The following is a 26,826-nucleotide window of genomic DNA, read 5'->3' on the forward strand; positions in this document are numbered from 1 at the left end:
AAGAACGCGACAATGAATATACGTATGTTCATGTATCACTGAAAAACTGTGTTCTACTCTAGAAATTGACACAACATTGTAAACTGACTATAACTCAATTTAAAAAAAAAGATTTTCAAGATGCTACTAAAAAAATAGATTACTGGTAATTAAAGAAAACCAGCTATTTTAAGTCAAGGAATTAAGCTCTTTTCTATGTGTGGGAAAATGCAAGAATGGGTTCACTGAAATCATTGCTGTGATATGCACCTTAGCTCTCTAGGGCCAGTGTCCTGTTATTTCCCATCCTGAGTCTCCTCAGGGGGTCACCTATAGCTAGATGGCCAGGCATCCTGTTTCCACCCTGAGTTCCCTCGGGCTCACCGCTGGGGCGGCTGCAATGAATGGGATGGCTTGATGGCTGCAAAACCCTTTGTCCATTCATATGGGAGGCAATATTTTTCATTCACAAGTTTTACGTGACATGGGGGCCTGCATAAGGAAGTGAGGACCCAAAGAAACAGTTACAACTGAGTGTTTTTGCGCTAGCTTTGAGGAAGAATGAATAGCTGTGCAGAAATGTAAGAGTCCAGGAGTACAGGGCAAGTGTAGTAAACTGGGGTGGGGGGCTTAGCAAGTCCTGTTTGTTCGGATTCTCTGAGTCCCTCTGTCTTCAGAAGATGAGGATGCTTCTTTCCTCCAGGTCTGGGGAGGGAACCTCTCACGTGTGGGCTTTATGACCTGTTTCATAGGGGAGGGGAGGGAGGAGGTGGGAAGGTCACCCTTTTCTCAAACTCCTCAGCTTAAAACATTCAATACACCAAAGGTGCCATATTTGTGGGTAGCGTATCCTGAACCCCATCATTTACAAATGGGGGCCATTCCAAGATTTCAAGTCGTGATACGGGCAGCTGTGATTGGCATATGTTCTCTTCATTAATACATCAGTTCTGAAGACTGGCTCTGCCAATTGTGACCTGCCGGACAGGAGGCAACTCCTTAACTGATTTAAGCGTCTCTTTCCTCTTCTATGTAATGTAGAAAACAATCTCAGTTAATCCTCACAACCACCTGAAGGTTGAAAGAGATGACTGAGGTCAAGTGCATAGCAATGTGCCTCACACCTAGGAGGGCTAAATAAAACCTAATGTGTTCAACAACTCTGGAAAGAGAAAAATCTCTTTTATTGAACAGTTTCCTCCTGTTTATCTGAATTGCCTGTTTGGAGGAGATTAGTTATAAAGAACTTTAAATGGAGATTTAATTTTTTTTTTTTTCCGTCTAAGAAAGTCTACAATTCCTGACCTTGTCCTACACCTAGTGGTTCCTAAACTCAAGCTGCGTCATCAGCATCACGCAGAGGGCTCTTAAAACACGGATTGCTGGGGTCCACCCTCAGCATTTCCGTTTCCGGTTCAGCAGCCTGGGGTGGGGCTTGATACTCTGCACATCTAGCAAGTCCTCCAAGTGCTGCTAACAATGCTGGTCAGGACCACTCTCGGAGAACCAGCACTGGCTAGCTGGCTAGCACGGGATCTTTCTGCTCAGCCTGTGACCAGCTCTGTCACCTTGGGCAACGTGTTTAACCGCACTGAGCCTTGATTTCACAATCTGCAAAATGAGGCTACAAAGACCTAGCTAATAACAGGCGTCAATGAAATAATGTCTGCAGAGCATTCACATAGCAGCACAGTCCACAAAGCGCCTGATGAGTGTTGACGGTGGCAGCTTTTTCTACTGTAAGCACAGAAAAGCACCCTCCCTAAAAACAGCCAAAGCCTGCAACAACAACAAAAATCTCTATCATCATTTTTAGGACCAGAAAATTCACTCACATGAAATTAAGTTTAAAGAAATGCCATTTTATTACTCGAGAAGGGAACTTCAAGATGATTCACTTTAAAGCATGCTGTACTGACTCACAGACACACAGAGAGAGAACCAACTTATGGTTATGGGGGGAGGGAGTGGGAAGGGATAAATTGGGAGTTCGAGATTTGCAGATACTAACTACTATATGTAAAACAGATAAGCAAGTTTCTTCTGTGTAGCACAGGGAACTATATTCAGTATCTTATAGTAACTAATGGTGAAAAAGAATATGAAAACGAATATATGTATGTTCATGTATGACTGAATCATTATGCTGTACACCAGAAATTGACATAACATTGTAAACTGACTACACTTTGATAAAAAAATGCAAAAAAACCCGCTGTATATTTCATTTGATGGTTAATTTGTTCACAGTTGAACAAACTCTATTAAATTAATGTCCAGGTCACACGCACAAACAGAGTGTGATCTCCAAGAGAATGCAGCCAGGATGTCTCCTGGGCCCCCTCGCCATCAGCCAGGAGATCTGCAAGGCTGCACTCATCAATGCTAATTAAAGGATGTCCAGGCCATGGCCACCAAGCCCCTGCTCATCTGCAGCCACAGACAAGGCTTGAAGGAGTAAATATTGTACATTTTCCTACTTACACTTCAGGTAACAAAAAGCAACCAAGAACCAGCACTGTCATCTTAGCCATGGAATTTTAACTACACCCCTTGGCATAGCACAGTAATACTCCAGACACCTAAGTAGCAACTCGGCTAGCTCCTTATATTTTATTGACTCATCATTTATACACTTTCTTCTTGTTTGGTATTGTTCCGTTTTGTTTTCACAAGCTCCTGGTAAATCTAACATACCCCAGATTTCCTTCTTAAGGTTCCTAGTGGATGTGTGTCACGTCTTCCCATAAATAAGCCGTCCTTCCTGAACCCCTGAATTGCGTGAATCTAAGTGTTAGCGTTTTCCACAAGACTGACTCAGACACTATTTCATGGGTGAGATGCTTCTATTCCTCCAGGGAGGAGAGTTTTATCTTCTACCTTGTGAAGAAATGAATATAAACCCAAAGAAACTTCACAGAGAGGGAAGAAACATAAAGATAGAAGAGTGAGCAGAAACAAACAGACCAAACTGGAGCATCTTAGACAAGAAAAGAATGACAAGAAAGACTGATTATGTAGCAAAAGCTCATACAATTATAGAGACAAGGACAAGGCTCTGAGGATGACTAAGCAGAAAACAGAATAATACATTCATAAGGGAAAATGGCTGAGTTAAAAGTAATTACCTGAAACTGAAAGTATCATCATCACCATCAAAATGAATCTGTTATTCACTTCTGCATACCATTATTCGTCTTCTAAGCTGGGTGTCTGTAAACTACAGCCTCTGTTTCTGAAAATAAAATGTTCTTGGAACGCAGCTCCTTCATTCATTTACGGATTGTCTCATGTTCTGTGGTTGCCTTTATGCTACAAAGACAGTTAAATAGTTGCAACAGAGGCTGGATGGCTTGCAAAACCTAAAAAATATAATATTTGATCCTTTTACAGAAAAAGCGTGTTGACCCCTGTTCTATGCCTTTTTGATGTGGGATGACTGAGCACAAAAAGACTATGAACAATAACTGTGGTTGATTGCAAAGAGGGACACAACCTGTTACCTGCCATTGCTCTGGTTTAGAGCATGCGGTGCAAACTTGGCTGTGCACAAGAAAGAACAAGCCCTGTCTGCCTGCAGGAGGATGACAGACCACGTGGGGTGGAGATGAGATGGTCCTGCTAAGACCATCCTCAATCAGCCAGCCCTGAGCTGGTCCAGCAAACATTTGAGCGCCCAGGGCAGCCCAGATGGCTGACCCACGGAACCAAGGACTACAGAAATGGCTGTCGTCTTAAACCATCTAAGGGAGTTAGAACATACCATCCCAATATACACCACTTTGCAGATGGATTATTTTGAGCTGAAGGCAATTGAGAATCAACAGATGAAGAAAGAAGCCTTGTCATAGCTTCCCTTATCTGATTAAAAGCAAAAACTTCTGAGAAATAAAGACTTCCACACATCCCCTCTCCAGGGAGTTTTATGGCCATGAAGAAGACAGAAAGTCAGCACTGAGATCAGTCTGCACAGACCTCACTTAAGTAACCCTTAGTGCCCATTAGTCCCCCACGTATTTACCTTCCCACCATTTACTGCCCCCAGAGGTGCGCTAGGCTCACTAAGACAAGTGAGGGGACTTGTCCAAGGTGGTAACTTGTAAATGGCAGGGTCAAGGCTCCAATCGGAGCCTTTTGTCTTCAAGTCCACTTACTTCTCAGAACTTTCCAAACCATACAGACCTCTCCTTAATCACTTCATGCCTGGATGACAATGGGCCCTAAGCTTTGGGGGTTTAGAAGCACAGATAATATCATCAGCACTGTTGTTTCAAAGGTTTTTTTGGGCAAAAACCCGGCTGATGTGAGCTCTTGCACTTTTGGGTGGTTTCAGCGCGATTAAGTGCTCGAGCCCTGGCCACAGCTTTCTTATCCCACAGGGAAGAAGTCGTGTGGCTGTGACGATGAGAAAGATAACTGGAGGTAGGTGGGTGTAAAATCATAGAGTCCTCAGGTGAAAAGCATCCTCTTCAGACCCACCTGCCTTCCCTTTTCTAGCACAGAGATGTTAAGAAGATTGCCCGTGGGGATACACCCAGTAAGAGGAAGGATGGAGATTCCAGCTCACCTTCCTTAAATTAAACTCTTGGCATTTTCCAACCGATCTCTTGTACCTCTGGGGCAGAAGTTGCCCCCTGCCCCTTACAAATCCACTCCCCACCTGGTAACCCTAAGTTTGTCTCCTATGTCTGTGAGTCTCTTTCTGTTTTGTAAATAAGTTCATTTGTGACACCAAGTCTTATACTCAAGTGCGCATCCGAGTCTCTTGAAGGGTTTGTTAAAACACCTGCTGGTGGGCCAGCCCCCAGTTTCTGAGTCATCTCTGCAACTGGCCTGAGAACCTTCTTTTCTAATGAAGTTCGAGGTGATGTTGACCATGCTGGTTCGGGGACCACACCTTCAGAACTGCTGCCGGACACAGTGTGGCCTCCGCCTACGTCTCAGACTTCTGTTCTCACCGTGTCCCTGCTCATGACGCCCCCTCCAGCCAGGACGCAGACGGCGGCCCGGGGAGTGGAGGACGGAGGAAGGAGATAAACGCCTCCCTGGTTCATCCTCTGGGGTTAGTGTCTGTCGATTCCCTTTCTGCTCAATTTGTTCTTAAAGAAAACTTACATGATTTCTATTATACGCAGACCACTGCTTAGGTGCTACAGGACATGTAGCGATAAACACCATTCTTTTCAGGAAGAAAAACAACATAAGCACATCTGTAAAATACCGCTTCTCTGGCACTCCCTTTGCTGGCATCAGAGCCCCCTCAGCTTCCTGGGCTGGAAATCTCAATCTTGTTTTACATTCCTAACTGCCCCTCACTTCCTGCACCCACCGGGTTAGAAAATCCTCTAATTCATTCCCATCCTCAGCCCCTCCTTTCTCTCCCCATGTGTCTGAAAGACTATCTTCTGGTCCTTAGTCCTGTATCTCACCATGATCATACCCACTTTCCCGCCATGTGCAGACCTTACTCTTCCCACTAAACATCCGTAAGAGGACACCCACCGCTCTCAGGATCCAGTGCCAATGCCCTGGGTTGGGAAGTAGAGCATTTAAGGTGGGACACTGCTCACCCCTGATCTCTGCAGCTCCTGCCCTCGCCACCCGCCCACCTTCCCAGCTGGACAAGCCACTTGCCCCCGTCCCGCACCCACACCCTTTGGTGAGCCTGGTCTCTCCCTGCATCCTAGCTGTGCTTTGATCCATTGACTGACTCGCCCATCAATACTGAGCCCGAGGTGGGCTTGTTCTCTGAGGTCTCCTCGGTCAGTCCCCGGGACCTGCTCCCCACCCCAGTCTCACCTCACAAGGATCCCAGTCCGTCACCTTCCTCGTCACAACGTGACTGCGGGGAAAACGCAAAGGTGAGGGTGGTGGGGCACCTGGGGCCACGTGCTGAGGGCCGGCAGTATCAAACCCTGGTGTCTGGACGTAATTTGGTGGACAATAAAATGCCATGACACATTGCTTTGTTTTGTTTTAAATGTCGGATTCTAGCAGGGACTGGAGCTTGAAGAAAGCAGGACGCATGGCAAGACAGCCAATAACTGAATTAGTTTCCACCAGGCACATGGAATAATAGGTTCCTTAGATCAAAATTCAGAAACTGAGCTCCATTTACCTCCCTTCCCTATTTTTTCTCCACCCCCTTCCAAATTTGCAATTATATGCTTTGCTTTTGCGATTGGCTTTAAGTCATAGAGACAAGCTTCCACTTCATGCACGACCAACTAAGTATCAACATTACCTCCCATTGAGAATATTAAGCCCCTGGTTCTTCCTCTGGGTCTCCCTCCAGTTCTACTTTCCAACACCTGTCTGCACCCTGACTTTGCATTGACAAAGTTAATCGAGTTTTCATCCTGTTTTGTCATTAATAATTAAGTATTTCGTCTACTGTTAAGGTTGATGCTGAAAGTTGAAAGACTTATAAATATTATCATGATTAGTGTCATTGTGGTGCTCCGTCCCCTTCACTGCCAAATACAAGCAGTGTGCTACAGTTTACACTTTCTATACTTTGAGCCAGATATCCTGACTCGGCAGGTACAACTCCGTTTAAATCATCCAAAACCTGGGAATGAGATTAAAAGACGGCTATATATTCTCCCCCTGTTATCCAGAAGCACTGTCTGGGGACCCACCCCAGGACGATTTATTTCCATGGAAGAATGTAGCTTTGTTGGACTTTCTGCTTGCTGTGGTTCAGCGCCCAGACTCTCTGAAGCGAGCTAGGTAAGGAGCAGCGCTCTTTGGTTCCATAACTGATGCACATGATTTGTGTCCAGTAGCAAAGACAACCAACCACGGAGGTGGCTGTTTCATCGCCCTCTAGGTCAGTAACCGGTTTTGTCTCTAATGGACAAAACTTGTTTCAGCTTTTCTTGCCTGACTCTATAAAACTTCTTTCCTCCAGCGCTCCTCTCAACAAGCTTTCTTATCCTGCTGGTGTCCTCACTGGGGAGCGCCATCGATCTTTAAGCCAAAAGACTTTCTATGAGGACTGTGTTTTTAGTTTTCTGAAAATTTCCCTTGGAAAATTCTAGGTTTCACTGCTGAACAGCCTGGGGTGTGTAGGCTGCCTGGGTCTTTCCTGGCTTCACTGAGTGGCCCACAGTTGGGTTTCAGAAGGGCTTTGGGAGGAGGCCAAATGTGGCCTGTCTCGCTTGGCCCTACTTGAGGTTTTATTGCACTTTGATATTCCTCTGGGGTTGACAACTGCCACAACCGTTTCTGTTTTCCTGGCGACAGCTATGAGCACCTAGGGCTTCGTGTGTGCGTGTGTGTGTGTGTGTGTGTGTGTGTGTGTGTGTGTGTGTGTGTGTGTAGGGAGGGGGGGTGGGGGTGGGAGGGGCTAGGAATAAAGACCAAGGCTTTGCCAAAAAAAAAAAAAAAAAAGGCACTGCATCTGGCCAGCCTGACTGAGAAACAAAGTCCCACGGGTGAGAAGGGGCGGCCCATCCCAGGCTGGGACCCGGGGTGTGGGGGCAGTGGTGGTGGCTGAGGGGGAGTCATCTACAAAACATTTAAGTCTCTGCTCCGGCTGCCACTAAGGAGATTGGCCGAGGAAACTGCAGATTCCAATGAAGTAAACTGAGAGCTCTTTCTGTGTGTTGGGGAAGCAAGATGGCATTTTAAAATCTGGCTGTAGTGTGAGCGGATGGTCTAGAAAGCTGTGCAGTCCAACAAGACAGCCACCAGCCCCAGGCAGCTATGTAAGTTTTAATTCCAATTATTTAAGATCAAATTAAAACCTCAGGTCCTCAGTCCCACGAGCCACATTTCTAGGGCTGAACAGCACACAGGGTGACAGGCAGCCAGATACAGACCATGTCCATCACTGCAAAGTTCTGCTGGTGACCACTTATCTAGAAGGACAACAGATCATTTTCCCTTCAAAGGATAAAGTACACACGCAGCCCTTCAAGGTTATGCAAAAGGGAAGGTCTCGGGAGAGCCTGGATGGGAGAGTTTGAGGTGAAGAGGGAGCCACACTGCTCACAGTGAGAAAGGCCTAGAATTTTCCATTTTTCTCCTTTGGTTTGGGAGCGAGTTTTTTGTTTACCTTCGTTTTTTTGTGTTTTTTTTTTTTTTGTTTTTTTTTTAATTTCAAGAAGAGGCATGTGGAAAAAAGGAAAACAGTGAATTAGAAAAGGGCTCTGAGAGAGATCAAAAAGAAAACAGAGGGGGAGGGTATAGCTCAGTGGCAGAGCACATGCTCAGTATGCACGAGGTCCAGGGTTCAATCCCAGTAACTCCATTAAAAAAAAAAATGTAAAAAAGGAAAAGCAGAGAAACAGGAACACAAGTCTTGGTGGAAGAGTGGGGCAAGAAAGTAACAGGCAACGTATGAGACACCCCCGCCGGCTCAGCTGACTATTGAAATTTATTCCTCACAATCACTGATGTTTAATCTTAAAGTGTGTCCTGCCATGTGCTGTAATTCTCCTCTGCTACCACCAAATCTTTCATAAAACCCTATTTCACACAACATCCTTGTTCCTGAGGTTTGATGGTATGGTGAGTTTAGGAGGAGAAATAAACTAGAGCAGGGAACAGTCTTGGGAACAGAGAGGTAAGATGGCACTGAGGAGGTGAACAATCACAGGGAGGTTGTAAGCACCTAGGAATTCTAGGAAAGACTGGGGAGGCCCCTGAGTGGCCAGGGGATGGGGTCTTCAGCCCTTTAATCGGGACATGAAAGGCAAGTCTGGGGGCCATCTGAGTTAGAGACATTGGGGCTGCATGTATTTTAAAAAGCATTGCTGTTTCTCTCCTCTGCCATAGGGGGTAAAAATCTCAATTTTAAAGATTTAACAACAAGCGTCACTTAGGAAACAAAATATATTTTGCATTTAAGTAACTTAAAGGTCAAGTAAAGTAAGATAAGAACAGCTTTCAAAGTGGCATAAGAATACAGTCAGGCTACCATGCAGCTGCCTCTCTATGCAGTTTTGGAAATTTGGGACCACCTCAAAAGAAATCCCTCAGCAACGCAGACAGAATTAAAACAGTGCTTAAATACAGTTGCATTGGTTACAGTTATTGACGAAATAATACATACTATTAAAACAGTGGCTAAACATTTTTTTCCTGACCTAGTGAGCACTCACCCACTGCTTAAAACACTTCCCTGCCTTGTTTAAACCAATCTGCGGAACACAATTCAATGTTTACCTGATCCTTCAGGCCATCGTGATACCGTTAGTTGCCATGTGGTGCATTTACGCCCCTTCACAAATGGTCCCTTTGCTGTGACATGTTTGAGATGATCCAGTTGTGCTTTTTCTAACTCCTGTCCTCCCACTTGCTGTCAGCTGTCACTTCTCACTGTTATTCATGCAAAAACAAACTGTAGAAACAGAACTTTTCCTGCTTATATTTTGTTGCCTTGAATATTTTAATGGCTGTGGTTCCAAAGAACTAAATTTTACAGGATACGGAAATACCGCTGGGGGATTTTAGGGGTGCCACACCCAGCACAGTTGAAAACCAGAATATAACTTTACAGTCTGCAGATTCAGTAACTGTGGATCGTGTGGCACTGTATCTACTGAAAAAAACCCCATGTAAAAGTGGACCATGGCGCTCAAGCCATGTTGTTCAGGGATCAATTGTAATGAGGAAAAATGGCCACAGTCAAGTTTGAAATACTGTTTGGCTTTCTGGTTTAAACATTAATAAAGGGAGCCCTCACTAACATGCAGTCAGGAGGCCAGTAGGGGGAGCTCTCACGAGGTACCACTGGACATCACCTATAAAACTGTCAGTGACAGACTCCAAGAGAAGAATCATCAACAGGAAAAGACGTGCCTGGCATCTCCCACAAGAAACCAACTCCCCCAGTAACTCAGCCCCTGAGTAACCGCCATCTCCCTGAGCTCTCTCTTTTCTCCAGGGGATTTTGGTTCAGAACAACCCCTCCTGACTTCCTCCTTTTTCTCTACACAGTTCCACTCCCCTCCTTTGTCTCCTGCACCTGTCTGAGGCTTTTGTTTGCTTGTCCCAATCTGCAGTGCTTCTTCTATTCCTGAATAAATCCATTTCTGCTGGGGAAATAACCTTTATATTTAAGGTCAATGCTGGTTTGATACATTTTATGAAGAGACAACATTTACTTTATGAAGCTAAAATTTTCTTGCTTATCATCCTAGTAAAATAGCACTTAAGAAAGTTGAAAGCTTAGCAAGACTGTATTTAATACTTGTTAAGACTTCTTTTTAGCTTTATCTCTCATTTTCAGAGGAAACTGGAAGAAAAGAAAATGCCTTTAAAAGCACAGATCATCCGTAGTTTCTAAATATGAGATGCAATGATTAATAATCAAAGAAAACCACCATGAGAAATAAAAGTGATTGCACTGATGATAAACTTCCAGTTCATCAAATCACATTTCACTTTATTAAAGAAGTACTTTTTTGAGATTTCCAGTCAAGATGGCAGAGTGGTAGGACCATGAGCTCGCCTCTCCTTGCAACTGCAATGAAACAACCGAATGCTAAACAACCATCGAAAAAAGCCTGGAACCTAGCTCTTCTGCAACTGGAAACATAAAGAGGGAACCACAGCAGGACACAGGGGGGCATGCTCATGATATAATTGGGCCCCATAGCCCCCGGGGTGGGCGACCCACAAGCTGAAGATTTGTTAAGTCACAGAGGCCCTCCCACAGGAGTGAGAGCTCTAAGCCCCATGTCAGGCTCCCCAGCTCAGGTCCCGACATTGGGAAGAGAGGGAGACCCCAGGACATCTGGTTTTGAAGGCTGGGGGGCTTGGCTCTGGGAGCCTCACAGGACTGGGGGAAACGGAGACTCCATTCGCTTGAGAAGCGTACATGGAAACTCACGTGCACCAGGTCCAAGGACAGGGGCAGTGATTTCATAGGAACCTGAGCCAGACCTGCCTGCTGGATTTGGAGGGTCTCTTGGGGACCTGGGGGACGGCTGCGGCTCACTCAGGGGACATAAAAGCTGGTGGTGGACATTCCAAGAGTGTTAATCTACATGAGCTTTCCTGGAGGCTGACATCTTGATTGGATCACCAACACCAAGACCCAGCCCCACCCAGCAGACTGTAGGGAAGCCTCAGGCCAAACAACACACAGAGTGGGAACACAGCCCCACCCATCAGCAGAACTCCTGAGCCACAAAGGCCTCTAGACACATCCCTACCCACCAGAGATCCAGGACCAAGCTTCACCCAGCAGTGGGCAGGCACTGGTTCCTCCTGCCAGGAAACCTGCATAAGCCTCTAGTCCTGCATAAGCCTCATCCACCAGGGGCAGACACTAGAAATAAGAAAACAATAATCCCAAAGCCTGTGGAAGGAATCCACAAACACATAGAAAAATAGACAATATGAGGCAGCAAAGGAATATCTCCCAGGCCAAGGCACAAGGTAAAATCCCAGGAGAAGAAATAAGGGATGAGGAGAGGAGATCGGTAATTTATCTGAGAAAGAATTTAAAGTAATGATGGTGAAGATGTTAAGAGAACTTAAGAGGAGTATAGATACACAGAGTGAAGGTTTTAGCAGAGTTGGAAAATATAAAGAATACCCAAACAGAGTTGAATAAAATCACTGAAATGAACAATACATTGGAAGGAACCAAGAACAGACTAAATGAGGCAGAAGAACGCATCAGTGAGCTAGAAGATGGATTACTGGAAATCACTACTTTAGAACAGAAAAAAGAAAAAAGAATAAAAAGGAATGAGGATAGTTTAAGAGAACTCTGGGACAACATGAAGCGCTCTAATATTCGCATTATAGGGGTCCCAGAAAGAGAAGAGAGAAAGGACCTGAGAAGATTTTTGTAGAGATAATAACTGAAAACTTCCCCAACTTGGGAAAAGAAACAGTCACCCAAGTCCAGGAAGCACAGAGTTCCACACAGGATCAACCCAAAGAAGAACGCACCAAGGCCCATAGTCATCAAATTGACAACAATTGAGGATAAGGAGAAAATATTAAAATTAGCAAGAGAAAGCCAACGAATAACATACAAGGGAGCTCCCATAAGGGTATCAGCTGATGTTTCAGCAGAAACTCTACAGGCCAGAAGGGAGTTGCATGATATACTTAAAGCGATGCAAGGGGGAAACTTACAACTAAGAATACTCTATCCAGCAAGGCTCTCCTTCAGACTTGATGGAGAAATCAAAAGCTTCACAGATAAACAAACGCTAAAAGATTTCAGCACCACCAAACCAGCTTTATAACAAATGTTAAAGGAACTTCTCTAGTCATCAAACCATAAGAAAAGAGAACAAAAAGAAGAAAGAGAGAGAGAGAGAGAGAGAGAGAGACCTACAAAAGATTGCTTTAGCTGCTCGGGGTCTTTTGTGGTTCCTTATAAATTTTGGAATTGTTTGTTCTAATTCTGTGAGGAATGTGAGTATTTTGATGAAAGTTGCATTGAATCTGTGGGTTGCTTTGGGTAGTGTGGCCATTTTGATACGTGTTGATTCTTCCAGTCCAAGAGCACAAGAAATCTTTCCGTTTCTTTGTGTCATTTCACTGTTCAGAGTATAGGTAACCTCCTTGGTTAAGTTTATTTCTAGGTATTTTGTTGTTTTTGATGTAATGGAAATGTTTGTGCTAGTTATAAAATTCTGGTTTTTGAAGTGAAAAAAAAGTGAATTAAGGGCCACAAATGGCAAAATATCCTTCTTTTTTATGGGTGAGTTGTATTCCATTCCATATATACTGCATCTCCATTATCTATTCAACTATTGATGTGCACTTAGGATGCTTCCATATCTTGGCAGTTACAAATAATGTTGCTGTTAATAGCAGGTGTATGTATCTTTTTGAGTTAATTCTTATATTGTGGTTGGCTTTATTCCTTTGATAACTATGTAAGCTTAAAAAGCTAAAGCTCTAAACATTCTTAGAAACAATGAACAGTACATATATGTAAATTAAAAGATGTATGTGCAGTAAAAAAAAAAAAAAAAGATCAAGCCATTAAAGACATAGAAGAAACTTAAAAGACATATTACTAAATGAAAGAAGCCAGTCTGAAAAAGCTACAAACTGTATGATTCCAACCAAATGACATTCTGGAAAAGGCACAGCTACAGAAACAATAAAAAGACTGTGGTTTCCAGGGGTTGGGGAAGAGGGAGGGAGGAATGAATAGATGGAGCACAAGGGGTTCTTAGGGCAATGAAATTCTATAGTGGTGGCTACATGTCATTATGTATTTGTCAAAACCCATAGAAGGTAAAACATCAAGAGTGAACCCTAATGTAAACTATGAAAAAAAATTAAAAGAACTAATTCCTGAGTCAAACAAATGCTAAAGGGTTTGGAAGAAAAGTAGAAACCATCAGTGGAGGCACAGAAGGAAAGGCCAGTCAGTTCATAAAAACACAGAAACCAGCAACAGAAACAATTATAAAAATAGTAGAATGGATTGAACTGGAATCTATATCATGGAAGCATTTCAAAGAAAATGAGAGACTGACTGTGTCAAATGAAGCCAATAAAGAAAAGTGTGGACTGAGAAATCTGTTTTTCCTGGGATAGAATTGTTCTAAAATGGGATTGTGAGGGAGACTCAACTCTGCACATTTACACACACAAAAACCAAAGAGTTTTGTATTTAAATGAGTGAATTTATGGCATGTAAATTATAACCTCAAGAAGTCTCTTTCAAAATGAAGGAGTATTTAGCACATACCTACCCAATAGAGTTGCTCTCAGGTATTTGCCTCACAGGGTAAATGGAAACAGATATTTAGAAAAAAGATGCATGCATACATATACAAAAATATTTATTCATGATAACTCACACTTGAACTAACCCAAATGTCCGTTATTAAGAGAATGGATTAATATTTTGTGATATAATCTTACAAGGTCAAATTATTCAGCCCTACAAACAGAATGAACGGCATATTCAAATAAAAACATGTGGCTCTAAAAACATTGCTTAGAGCAAGAGAGACAGACATCAAAGTACACATTGTGATTTTTGTCATTTTTATCAAGTTCAGCCACCGTCAGACTGATGGATGCATGTCGTGGGAGTGTGTGTATTTCAGTGAAAACGTGACAGAGGGCATATATTCTGTGGTAATGGATGTGATTCAAACATATGGTTCACACACTGACTTTTTGGATACTGTCGAGGGTTAGGAATTTATAAGATTTGTGAAATCATAAACTTTACATTGACACATTTCACTATATTTTTATTGTATATGGATGTAAAGACAAAAAAAAAGAGGTAAGAAAAAATTACCATTAGACAATAATGGAGAAAATGAATTTTTAGTTACAACCCTCTCCTCTGACAACCCCCCCACCCCCAACACTGACCAGGTAACTGGCCAGTCCAGGATGTCAGTTGCTGGTTGGGTTCCAGGTGGAATGTTGGGGTGTCCCCTGGGGCTTGTTGTGGCTGGGGGATCCACGGTAACTGGGCAGAGCCCTGGGTGGGTCAGTGCCATGGAGGGGCTGCTGTCCTCTGTGGAGCTTGGCTTTGGGCTGATCCTCAGGAAGCTGAGTTCCTGGTGGTGCTGCTGCCCAAAGGCCTGTGTTCTCAGCTCATGTTCCAGAGCCTCCACTGGGAGGCAGTGTTGAGCCTGCCTGTCCTCACATTATTGCTGAGTGTTTTATTTATTTTCAGACTTATTCAGTCTGTTAGAAGTCAACTTAATAGAAGACGTGAAAAGCAACTGGCAAAAACACTGGCTGCACAGATCAAGGAGAAGCGCCGCCTCATCGACCAGCTTTATGTGGCTAAACGGGAGTGTGCCAGGATGGAGACAACTGTAAAGGACGCCGGGCTAGAGAAGGAGCCGGTAAACACACCCAGCCTCGCTGACACCTACAGAAAGCTGATGATGGCCAACCTGAGCTCGAGGAAGGAAATCAGTTTTCTCATCCAAGAACTGAAGAGAGAGAGACCCCTGCAGTCCATACGAGAAGAGATGGTGGAGATGCTAAAGGTGCTTAAGTTCCTGGAGGAGGTCACAAGAATCAGCCCATCACAAGGGGCTTTTACGTACCAGCCAGGGCACCGGGCACCAAGTCCTGATGGCCTCTCTCCCAGGAGTGGGCCCTCGTGTTAAAGCCGAGCTGTTCCCTCCCCTCCACTCAGGCCTCCCAGGCTGCCAGGCTGCATTCACTCACTCACTGAGTCAGGTCTCCACCTGAGCTGCACTGAGGCCGGTAGATGGAGGGCAGTCCCTTCTCTTGGACCAGAGTTCCTCCAACTTTACCAGTGAACACGGCAGTGAACTCCTTCATGGTCAGCATCTCTCATCTAAAATACACTGGAATTCCCAGAACACACCATGAAGCATGGGACTTCTTTATATTCAGCAAATATTTGGATTATCTCTTATTAGTTGTGAAAGAAATGTTGTAACTGAGACTGATCTTCTACTTAGTTTGAATCTATATTACGCCTCATTTCTCAAGGCAGTTTGGGTAACTATTATATATCAGCCATGTAAGTGAAGTGTATATATAGTTATTCTGTGTACAAATATTGCGTTATAATTTGAAAATGTATGCAGTTTGTCAACATAAACTTCTAGATGGCCATAGCATTTATTTCTAGAGTTTAATTCTGAAATTATATGTTTAAGTCAAAGAGCTTTTTTTCACCTTAGTATGTATAGTTAAAAAAAAAGATGAACTTTTTTAAGGTGAAGTTAAATTGTACTCTTAGAAGAAGCATTTATCATTTAATGTTTTATATTCTGCTATAACAATATCTATAATAAAAAAATTGATAATTTTTTCAAGTACTTTTTCTCTAATGTGTTTCTGTTTATATGACAGCAGAAGAGATACTCAGCCAGTGATTACATTTAATCTCATCAAAATGATCTTTTCTGAGGAACTGGCAGCCAGGAAGTATTTTTTAATTATCCAATAGAATTCCAGAGCCTGGGAAGTTCCTCAGAAAACCACCGATCTTCTGGGATACTCTAGCAGACACAGGGAGAGATGTCTCTCACTAGCTCAGAAGAAAGGGCCATGGGCATCATCATGGCAGCACTGGTACCCAGCCAGACCTGGCTTAGCTGGGAGAAAACCTTGGAAGTGCATCTCAGCAAGTCCTTGGCCTTCTTTGCCAAGCTGTGTAAAAGTGGACAAAAGTAGTCAATTCCTATGAGGCTTGAATGATACATCAAATTGTTGATACTGATCATTTTTAATTTAAAGGATGAAACTGTGATATGGTTCATCCTAATATTTTGAATAAATCAAAGTACAGATCATCACACGGACCTCAAAGATTATCAAGTCCTCTCACCATTTCAATTGTCAAGAAAATGAACCAAACAATAACAAAACTAGTCTGAGCTGGAATCTATGATATCTAAAATTCCTTTTGATACTAGATAGCTACAGTAAATTTGGCAGTTGTAGGCATTCTGCTAGTCCCTGAAGAGAAAAAGATAAGTAAAATATGATCCATGACTTTAAGAAATTCAGAGTACAGTAGGACAGAGGAAAACATTAAATAAAATGCGATAATATTTGCAGTGTAATATTTGCAAGGGTAGATTAGTGGTAGCACAAAGGAGTTACCAATTCTTATTGAATGGGTCAAGGAAGATATCAAATAGGTAAAGATTTCTCATCTGGGTTCTGAAGGATGAATAGGAGTTCACCAGTTAAAGAGGAATAAGTGCATTTCTGGAAGAGGGAGCAGTTTGCACAAAGCATGTAACAGAATAGTGTATTGGGGGAATTTAAGTGGATTGTTAGGTCTAAAACAGAGAGTATGTGTAGGAAACTGGTGGGAAATGAGGCTGTAGAATTAGGCAGGAACCAAATTATGGAACATCTTGTATGAGTTTCCTTTATTATATAATAGGGAGTCATGGAAGCATTTTAAGTAGAGGAAGAATAGCTTCTGATTTATATTTTCAAAAGATTGCACTATGATCACAACTATGGGAGAGGAAAAAAACCAAATAGAAAACAACTAGAAGAAAACTGCCACACAATTCACAGTGGTTACTTCAAGGTGGTAGAAATTGTTTTCTTTTCTTCTTATAGCAGAATGCAGTTAGTTCTTTCAGGGAAGCAATAGTTTCAGTCATATAAATAGTTGTTACCTCGATACTTAAACTCAGTACAAAGAATACTGACCACATCTGGGCCCATCCTTCGCCTTTCTCAATTTTGTTTATACAAAACAACTGTGGTATAAATCTAGAGAGTATTATGATACACATTTTGGAGAAAACAAGTCAACAAGTTACTGAGCTGAGTCATGTCAGCCCACAGACCTCATGAAAAGGCCTGTGGATCTGAACCCCTGGGAAGCCACCACCATTAGCCACATATATTCCATTGATTTTGAAAGGAACCAACTCTGACTCTACATAAAGTCTGAGCAAGTTTTGCATTTTACTTTGCCTTAGAGGCAACGGTTTCATCACACACTCCTCCCCACAAGTCACCTCAAATTCAAGTACAATCTAAAAAAAAAAACCAACGCATTAACAATGCAAATGAGCTAAACCTTCTGAACAGACTGGTAGCCCTGATTTATAGAAAGTCTGGAGCCATTGTCACACTGTGAGGGCACAAGCAATAAAGGAGAGAAGCAGAGGCATGCAAAGCTTTGGTCAAACTGGTCTGTATCAATCAGACAAGCAAATCAAATGACTTGCACAAAGTCTAATCAGTATTACATTTACGACAAATAGCAAGTTTTATGAGGAAAGTCTGCCTGAAGCACCTCATTAAGCAAAAACTGCTACCCAGTGAAACTCATCTGGAAAACGAGCATAATAATGCAACAACCTTAAAAGGTTATTGTGAGGAATTGAACAAATAATACGCAGGAAGTGCTCAGAAAGTTGTCTGGCACACAGTGAGCACTCAGTAATTTATAGTATCATCATTATTGTACCTGGCACGTGAAGAGTACTCCATAAATTATAGTATCATTATCATTATATGTAATAAATTTGATTCTGTCCAACTATTCCCACTTATAAATCTCAGAGATGTTCTTACTTATGTCAAAGACTATTTGCTCAATATTGTAATTAAAATTAAATAATAAGAATGTTTTGAGAGAAAAGACTAGTAACATTTCTTTACCTCTTCATATCTGTCAAAAACTGCTCCTTCTTGCAAAAAGGAAGGAACTTCCTTCTGCCAATTAAATTCATAAGGTTTGGCCATGATTCTATCCAAGACCTAAAAATGAAAAAAATATATGTATCTCATTAGTACACACCATTAAAAAACAAGTGACGGTCAAAGGTTAATCCCTTTATATTTGTGTGTTTGCAAAAGCGTTTCTTCATACACTTGGAATAAGTTCATAAATAGTCTTTTTTTCCCCCTCTTCCTTTCATCTGACTCCCAGTTCCCTTCTCCTGGCCTCTAAATGGGGAGAAATAGTATCATCAAGAAAATAACAGAAGTGATCATTTGGGAAGCTTCCCCCTTCCTCTTCAAATCCTATAAAATAATTATATATATATATATGTATATATATAATAAATATAAATATTTATATACAAATATAAAATATAAATTTATATTTATATAAAAATAAACATAAATACAAGTAAATATAAATATAAATAAATATAAATATAAAAATAAATAAAAATATAAATATAATATGTCATTAGGTAAAAGAAAGAGAAACCACACACCTAAACCTGTATCTAGGAGAAACCTGCTGCAAAGAGCCAGTGGTTCTACAAGCCTCCACGACAAGGTGAACTCTGGGCAGGGGGAGTCCATAGGTGATGGGCTGTAGAATTGACTAGGAGTGGTCAGAATTTTTCATGGCTCTTGGTCCTCTCTGTATCCCTCTCTCACCTCCCCCTTACTTGGGTCATGCAGGGAACAACAGAATGCCTGTTTTCTAGCCCAGGCAGTGAGTATGACATTAAAGAGAGACTGATACTGTTCAGGGTGGCTGCCGGCACCTATGAAGAACTGGGTGTTCCTTTTACCCACCCTTCTTAGCATCACACACCATGGGGTGAATGAAATAGCTGTGAGCAGGGCACCTTACGTGAAAATCACCAAATATCTGAGCAATGCCAAGAACACAAAAGTCAGACACCAAACACAGTACGTTGAAGAACTTACACCCAAGGAAACAAAGTTAACAGGACAAACAGAACCTGACTTTGGCTTAAGCCTTCAGCAGTCATTAACATTTAAGCATGTGACCACACAGCATCAAAACATATCCTGAAAAACTGATAAAATACAGAGAGTAACTGGCAAAGTCACAAATGTATTAGGAGACAAAGATTCTCAGAACAAGAAGACAAAAAGTAAGAATATTGGGCATTTGAATATTATACTTATTAATTTAACCAAAACAGTTGAAAAGATTCAAGTCAACATAATTTAAATACATTACTTAATGACTTTAGACTCCCCCATCTATATATTTTCTTCATTCTCTCTGGGTAACCCAGCTACCCCATACACATAGAACAATCTCACAATCTAATCATGATTAGACCATAGAGAAAAATCTCAGCATGTTTCAAAAGGTATTACAGTGGTATGCTCACTGACCACAGCTAAGCCAAATTAACGACAGAGAATACAGAAAATCTACACACATAGGAATTAAACATAAACATACACACATTTCTAAATAATTCTTGAGTTAAGCAGAATAGTCATAGCAGAAATTATAAACCTCTTAGAAACGAAAGATCAAAACTTAGATATGTAATATGAAGCACAGAAACCGTAAAACAATGATCAGTAAGTTACTTGTTTTCTGAATATTCATATATTAGATAAAATGTGGCAGGTGTTGGGGAGAGAGACAAGAGATGGGGCAGGAAGGAGGGTAAGGAGGAGGCACAAACTCACAAGGTCCATAATGAAAGGCTGAGTGTAAATACAAAGAGATACCATGTAGAACTTAAACCAAAAGTATTTGAAAGCATGAACAAAGTAGCTGTTTTTCAAAGTAAAATAAATTTGGCTGAGCAAACCAGCAGAACACTTAAACAGAGCAGTGACCCTGAAAGAAACTGAATAGTTAAAAGATTAGGCCCAGACGGTTTTACAGGTGAGTTCTAGCAAATCTTCAAGGAAGAGGTGAATCCTGTGTACCTACATTTTTCTAGGACATTGAAAAAAAAAAAAGTAAAGCTGCCACCCGACTCATGTCACAAGTGCCTTATCAAACCCTGACAATGACGCCACAAAGGGGTTAAGAAACAAACCAACCATTGCCAGAGCTCATTCTCACGCAGAAAAACCTCCAGTAAAATATAAACCAATCTATTCCAGAAAGTTACTGAAAGAATAGTTCGGGATGTTTCAACACTGAGAACAAATCAATGTGATTCACTAAGGAGAAAAGTCCGGTGCACATTACAAGGTGATGGGAACCCAATCGGGGAGAGTTTCTAACAGCTACCACTAAATGAAAACCAAGTTTTCCCAGGAATCTATGCAATGATACGAAATACGAAAAGTGTGACACCATTTACCTAAATACACGGGATTTACCTAAATACTGTAGAATGACGTGAGCAGTGTAGTAGTATGTATGGGAAAACACACACACACACACACACACACACACACACACACACAAGACAAAACTGTATTTTTCTAGGCATACACAGGTGTATACAAATAAATTATGAACAAGTTTGGAAAGAACCTTGTAAATTTATGACTCTTCTTACTTCTGGGGATGGAACAAAGCTTGGGGCTAAAAATTAAGGTATCTTGAGTATTACCTCTGTGCTGGTCTTTTTTCTTAGAGGACTATGTATTCCTGCATTCATGTGCTGCTTATGTAAATACAGAAGAATGCAAACTTCAAAAAGGAAAAGAAAAAGATAAGAAAACATACAGACAGGCAGATGCATTATTCTTTAGTCCTAAATGATTTAAAGACAGCAAAGAGCACATGAGGTCATGTTTTAAGGTGGCTTCTTCACAAAGGCACCCACTGCTGCTCGCAGGAGGAACCTTAGCCATTACCGACCAGGCTAAAAACTGAGGACAGCGCGAAGGGCGCTCTAACCAGCCCCTGTGAGGTGGGGAGCAGCCCTCAGCTCATCAGCACCCAAGCCCCCCATGGAAAGCCGAGGTAGACAAGCCGGCCACGTACAGTGGGAGAAGAAAGAGGTGCCCTTTCCCAGTCCATCCATGAGTAGGCTGGTCCATGCTTCTGTCCCCCATCTTGACTCTGATGGGCCACTCCTCCTCTCTCTCTGCCTCTCTGTGCCTCCTGGTCTGCCTGTCTTTGTGTCTTTCCACGCGCATTGCTCAGTGTCCACACACAGCCCCTTCGCCCAAGGCGGCGTCCAAGCAAGCGTCTAGTGCGTTGATGTGCATTCGTGCCTTCTATGCTGTAAAACAGATCTGCAGAGAAAAGCAGACCTGCAGAACCCCTCAGGCTGTCGTGGACATGTTATTTGGTGATCTATAATAAGATTAATCAGCAACAGGGACCCAAGCCGTTCCCATTAAAAACAGATGAAAAAACAACATGGCCTCCCTGGTGGGTGAAACATCTCTCCTCCGCAGACCTTTCTGTGTTCTGTGATCTTCCCACTCCTGTCAACCATCCCTTTCCATTTTTCCCTTTGGTTTTATTTTAGAGGGAAGAGCAACAAGGGGCTGTTGATATGAAATGCTCAGACCACAAATGAAAATGAAAAGACGGCTCACATCAACTTGCACCATCTGTCGTTGACTTAACTGTTTTCTCCCAGGATCTCTTCAGTAAAAGGACACACAACAGAAGTTCTCAGCACACGGTGTTTCTCACATTTCACTACCGCTCTTCCTACTGAAATATTCATGTCTACCTTGGGTACTAATTTCATCATAATGGTTTCATGACGTGAAGGACTTTGGGGATGAAGGCTGATGCAAAGAGGAGGGTAATTTTGACCTTAATCGCTAAGAGGTTTGCAGTGGGGTTGGGAGTTTATGCCACTGCTTCCTTTTTCAGAGCTTGGGCTTCTGAACAAGGTAAGAGGCATTTTTGGAAAATGACATTGGAATACCCCGAATTGTCCCAGTTTTAAGTGGAGTTGGGCTGGGGGCAGTTCCTTGCACTGTCTCTTAAATAATTCCTGGGGCCTGGCATTAGGGGCCGTGCCCGGCTTATTTTATGTAGCTGAGATGATGACCTAGACTAGAAAACACTGACCCAGCCAATCGTGTTTAATAGCAGTTTGATGCAGGTAATTGATTTTAAAATGGGAACAAATGGAGGTACATGCCAACAGTCCAACAGACTCCACAGAAAGTTAAAGGGACAAACAGATACTTCTTTTAAAGGGCATAGAGCGGGGAACTGGTCACTCTATAACTATGTCCTTTTTTGCCATGATCTCAAAGACCTGCCCACAGCTAACTGATGAAAAAAACAAAAACTAAAAAAAAAAAAACAGTGCTTTCCCTGCGTCACACCAAAGGTCCCTCTTCTCAAGTTCTCTGGCTTGCCTTCCAAGGTCTCGCTCACAAGATACTTCAAGGATCAACCGCATTCTCCACCTCCTGGAAGAACCTCACCACACAGAGCCCACAGGAAAGGTCCTTCGTAAGGGACACGGGAAGTGAAGGAGAATTTACACAAAGAATGGATATATAACTCGGTACCTTTGCCAGAGTAAACACCTTGAGCAGCTCCTGGAAGGAAGCCAGCGTGCTTCTAAAAAGTCTCATTGTTTCTAAATCCTTATGTAACTGGAGTGGATTAGCTGTTACACTGGCTGCAGAGGACAAACTCCCTGGAGCGCAGAGCTTGGCAGGGAGGGGACAAGAGAGAAGGGGAGTCCGTAGAAGACCTGTTTCCAGGCATGTGGCAAAAAGCTCCTTCTAAAGAAGACGATGAGATACTGAAAGCAGTGGTGGGGAAGGCACAAGGGAGCTCAGGGAGGCTGTGGGGAACCAAATATTCAAGTAGGATACACACATCACCCATGAAGACGGCCTCCCATCCACTCACTCATGCAGTTGGGGCGAACCAAGGAAGGGCACCTCTCTGTTTGCTGGCCTGCTCTGCCCTGCATCTTTGGATTTGCTGTCTGGTCTCCCTGGCTAGACCTGGAGAGTGGTCTTCAACACTCACCACACCACCTATCCCAGGTATGCTGGCTCGATTATGCAGCCAACTCTGCTCCCCTAGGCAGGTTGGGTCAAAACGTTGGCAAATAATTTCTTTTTTCCGAACCTATGCCTCCAGTTCTGGTAGAGAGTAGATGGGAGGGGGGTAATACACGAAATCAAGTATATTTCAAGTCCTGGGTGTGGTAGGCTGAATAATGCCCTCCCCCACCAAGATACCTATATCCTAATCTCTGAAAGCTGTACACGTTACCTCATACTGCACAAAAGGACTTCGTGGATGTGATTATGTTAAGGATCTTGAGATGGAGAGGTTATCTCGGCTCTTTCCAGGGGGCCCTAAATGCTATCACAAGTGTCCTTATAAAAGGGAGAGAGAGGGAGATTTGTCACAGACGGAAGAGGGGGCAATATGACCACGGAGGCAGAGATTGGAGTGATGCGGCCACAAGTCAAGGAGAGCTGGCAGTCACCAAAAGCTGGAAGAGGTAAAGAACAGACTCTCTCCTCCAGCCTGGAGGGAGCGAGGTCCTGTAGACACCTGGATTTCAGACTTCTGGCCTCCAGAATTGTGGGAGAATAAATCTCTGTTGTGTTCAGCCACTAGTGGTAATTATTTTTAACAGCGGCCCAAGGAAACAAATACAGTGAGCTGACTGAAGCCAGGCATCTTTCCTAAAACGCCTATCAAGTTGCCAGATCAATCTGAAAAGGAGAAGGGACAGCTGTGCCTTGAAGGAATGGACATTTGATGCATCTGTTCAACTTAATCAAAGACAAGGCAGGAAAAAAAGGAGGAGAGGGTGTCATCTATAAATGAATTTAGAGAACCCCTGTCCTTCTATTCCAAAGCTCCTTTGAAAAGTAAAGGTATTTCTATAATGTATCTTTCTCCTGGATCCAAGTGCCTTTTAACAATTTTGCATCTCAGCAATAAATAGAAACTTGAGATAAACCTGCCGCTTCCCCCAAGCCACCGAAGACAGTCTCCATTTTCTGTTTCTATTTGCGAACAAAGAATCTGTTTGAAACAGCATTTGCTTCCACTTGATAACAAACAGCTTTCAAGTAAACAAAAATGCACCACAGCTCAGTTAGGGATTTACTTAAGTGAAACTTTTATCTTTTACGTTCAACCTTCCAACAAAAAAGTTCCATAAAGAATTAATCCCTTCCCTAATCAACCATACAAATCCCGTTAAACCAAATAACCCATGGCCTTAGATGACCTCATGTTGAGAATAATCAAGGTTGTTTTCCAGAACACAGAGGGTTGGGATAAAAATTCCACTGGTGAAAAGCCAATGAGTTGACCCTGTCAAGCACATTTCAATATCTTGCTCTTCAATCTTTAAATGCGGTATCCCTGCATTTCTAAAACCAGATGGACAGCTGCCTCAGATCATCCAGACCCGTTAAATAAATGGCTTTACTTCAAGTAAGAATTGAATTTGACACTGATACATTGCATCATTAATGATCATTTCCTCACTTGCTAAAAATATCTCCATTTTCATTCCAGCCATTAAATACCCTTTTCAAAAAGCATATAAAGGGTGCAGGACTAAGACAATGATAACAGGCGATGTTGTTGAGGGTGGAGGGTAATGGCATTCTTGCACAGTCTGGGGGGAAAGAGTTTTGCAACACATTTCTATAGCCTTGAGCGTGTATACAAAATCTATGCACAGAGATACTTCCTCACTGTTGTGCTGCTTATGGGAGAAAAAAAAAAATCATCTTTCCAAAAAAATAATCACTAAGCAATCGGTTAAATATACTACAGTATTTAAATATTCTGCGCCCATTAAAAGTAATGCTTTCAATGAATACTTATTTGCTGAACAACAGCAAATTTAGAAGAGTTTCCAAAAATATTCACAACTCTTGTCAAGCAAGCACAAATACTCTCAACATATTATTAAGAAAGTTGAAAAGCTGGTTACAAAATTGTATGCAAATACGACCCAAACTTTTATGCTATATAGCTATTGCTCACACACACACACACACACACACACTTTTTTAATAGAAGAAAAAGAAAAGGAAAATATACACCAAAATACAAGCCGCAAGTTACATCTCGGTTGACAGAATTTTACGTGACTTTTATTTTCTTTAATACTTTCTGCATCTTAAAATATTGATTTTGACTACAATTTAATAATCAGGAAAAAAATGTTCTCTAAAGTGAAGAGAAGATGCCATTAAAAATCTTATCTTTAAAAAATGTAAATCACTTTTTCAATAATGTGCCATTTTCCACCAGAATTCCTGCGAAGAACAAATAGCAGGAAAAGACTAAGAAATAAAGCTGTAAAATGTTCTCTTTCTCCTTTCAAGATTCCGAAGGGCTCCTGACTGTACATCAGAAGCTCTCACACATCCTGGTTATAACTGATTCTTAGGGAGGACTTACTTAGAAATACCGACCGAAACTTGGGGATTAACTCTAAAACCTCTATGATACTTATATTTGGAAATAAAACAGATTATGGTGGTGCTGGATCTTGTCTTTAACGAATTCTGAACTACAAGTAACCTAAGACCTTTGCCATGATACATCTATCACATTCATGATGAATATATAAATATATTGATTTATCAATAAAGCACCACTTGATCTAAAATAATTTCCTGGAGCTTATAAAAAAAATACAAATTGAATAGGGATAAAAGAAAAACCACAAACATCTGCTCTTTGTCTTTACCTCTCCTGCCTCAACTTAATATTGATTGATTCATACTTAGGAGGCAAATGTAACTTTCTTAAAATTTAATAACTACAAAGTAGATGAATAAAAATATTAAAATGAATGCCTTTATAAATTTATTAGGTGATGATACTTATGATCCTATTACAGGCTTCATTATGTCAGGATTTTATAAAACATGTCTAAAAGATGCTTGATTAGCTGGGATATTGAGGATCAGCTTAATTTGAAGATAATGAATAACTATTAACAGATAATTCAGTCTGTAACGACCAGTTTTCAAGGAAACTGGAATACGATGAAGTGTACATTTCCCAAGAAAAGAACTGATTTGCTTCAAAAGATTGTTTGAATGTTGGCTGCCTGCCTGCAGCAAGCAGTCCCCTTGGAATGCCTTCTGAGTTCACAGGCCAGCCCCCCAAGATCCTCTGGCTGAAATTGTGTTAAAAGTAGCTGTCTATGGCTGGAGCTCTCAGACCTGCCGGTGCCTTATTATTCACCTCCTCCCTCACAGCTAAGCTTTTCTGAAGGACTCAGGCAGCGGCCTGGGTTTAAGGAGCATCTTTGATGAAGGAGGGCTCAGTTGGCAAGAGGTTCAGAGCAGCAGGTCCCTGCCCACGTACGATGTCAGCTGAGACGTCATTTCCTCACCATTTAATAAGTCCTTGGCTGAACAGTATTATGATCCTTCAGAAATATAACATATCATTTGCATATTAATGATTTTTGTACTACTGAATTACAGACATGACTGCTAAAAAACTCATCTGATAGGCTGAAAGATAAATCAACCTTCAGGATATGAAAATACACCGTATGTGTTTCCTGGGGAAAGGAATATATAACTTAATTTTTTTTCCTCTGATTTCATGTAATAACAAATCTTTTTTTAGAAAGACTTTTTTTTTTAAACATATGAAAATTCTGCAAAGTAAAGGCATCTTATTTCTTTTATGCTTCTGATACAAAGTACCTCTGTTTTCACTAAGGGAGTACAGCAAACAGCAGAAGGTATTTTATTACTGCTAAGTAATTAAGATAAACAGAGTTAACTTGAAGA

The 26,826-nt window shown here is 41.9% G+C and overlaps 1 protein-coding gene across 5 annotated transcripts in view; it reads right to left on the reverse strand.

The window, feature by feature from the left end:
- The window catches only part of PLCB4 (phospholipase C beta 4), a 384,175-nt gene that overhangs the window by 145,469 nt on the left and 211,880 nt on the right, over positions 1–26,826 (reverse strand). For all 5 annotated transcript variants that reach the window (XM_074346931.1, XM_074346929.1, XM_074346932.1 and 2 more), the window contains one exon: positions 18,064–18,162. In XM_074346931.1, the coding sequence (XP_074203032.1) occupies positions 18,064–18,147 (84 nt within the window). In that variant the 5' untranslated portion in view covers positions 18,148–18,162. The remainder of the gene's footprint in view (positions 1–18,063; positions 18,163–26,826) is intronic.

Source organism: Camelus bactrianus, chromosome 19, assembly GCF_048773025.1.
Source record: "Camelus bactrianus isolate YW-2024 breed Bactrian camel chromosome 19, ASM4877302v1, whole genome shotgun sequence".
In the NCBI taxonomy this organism is placed as follows: Eukaryota; Metazoa; Chordata; class Mammalia; order Artiodactyla; family Camelidae; genus Camelus; species Camelus bactrianus.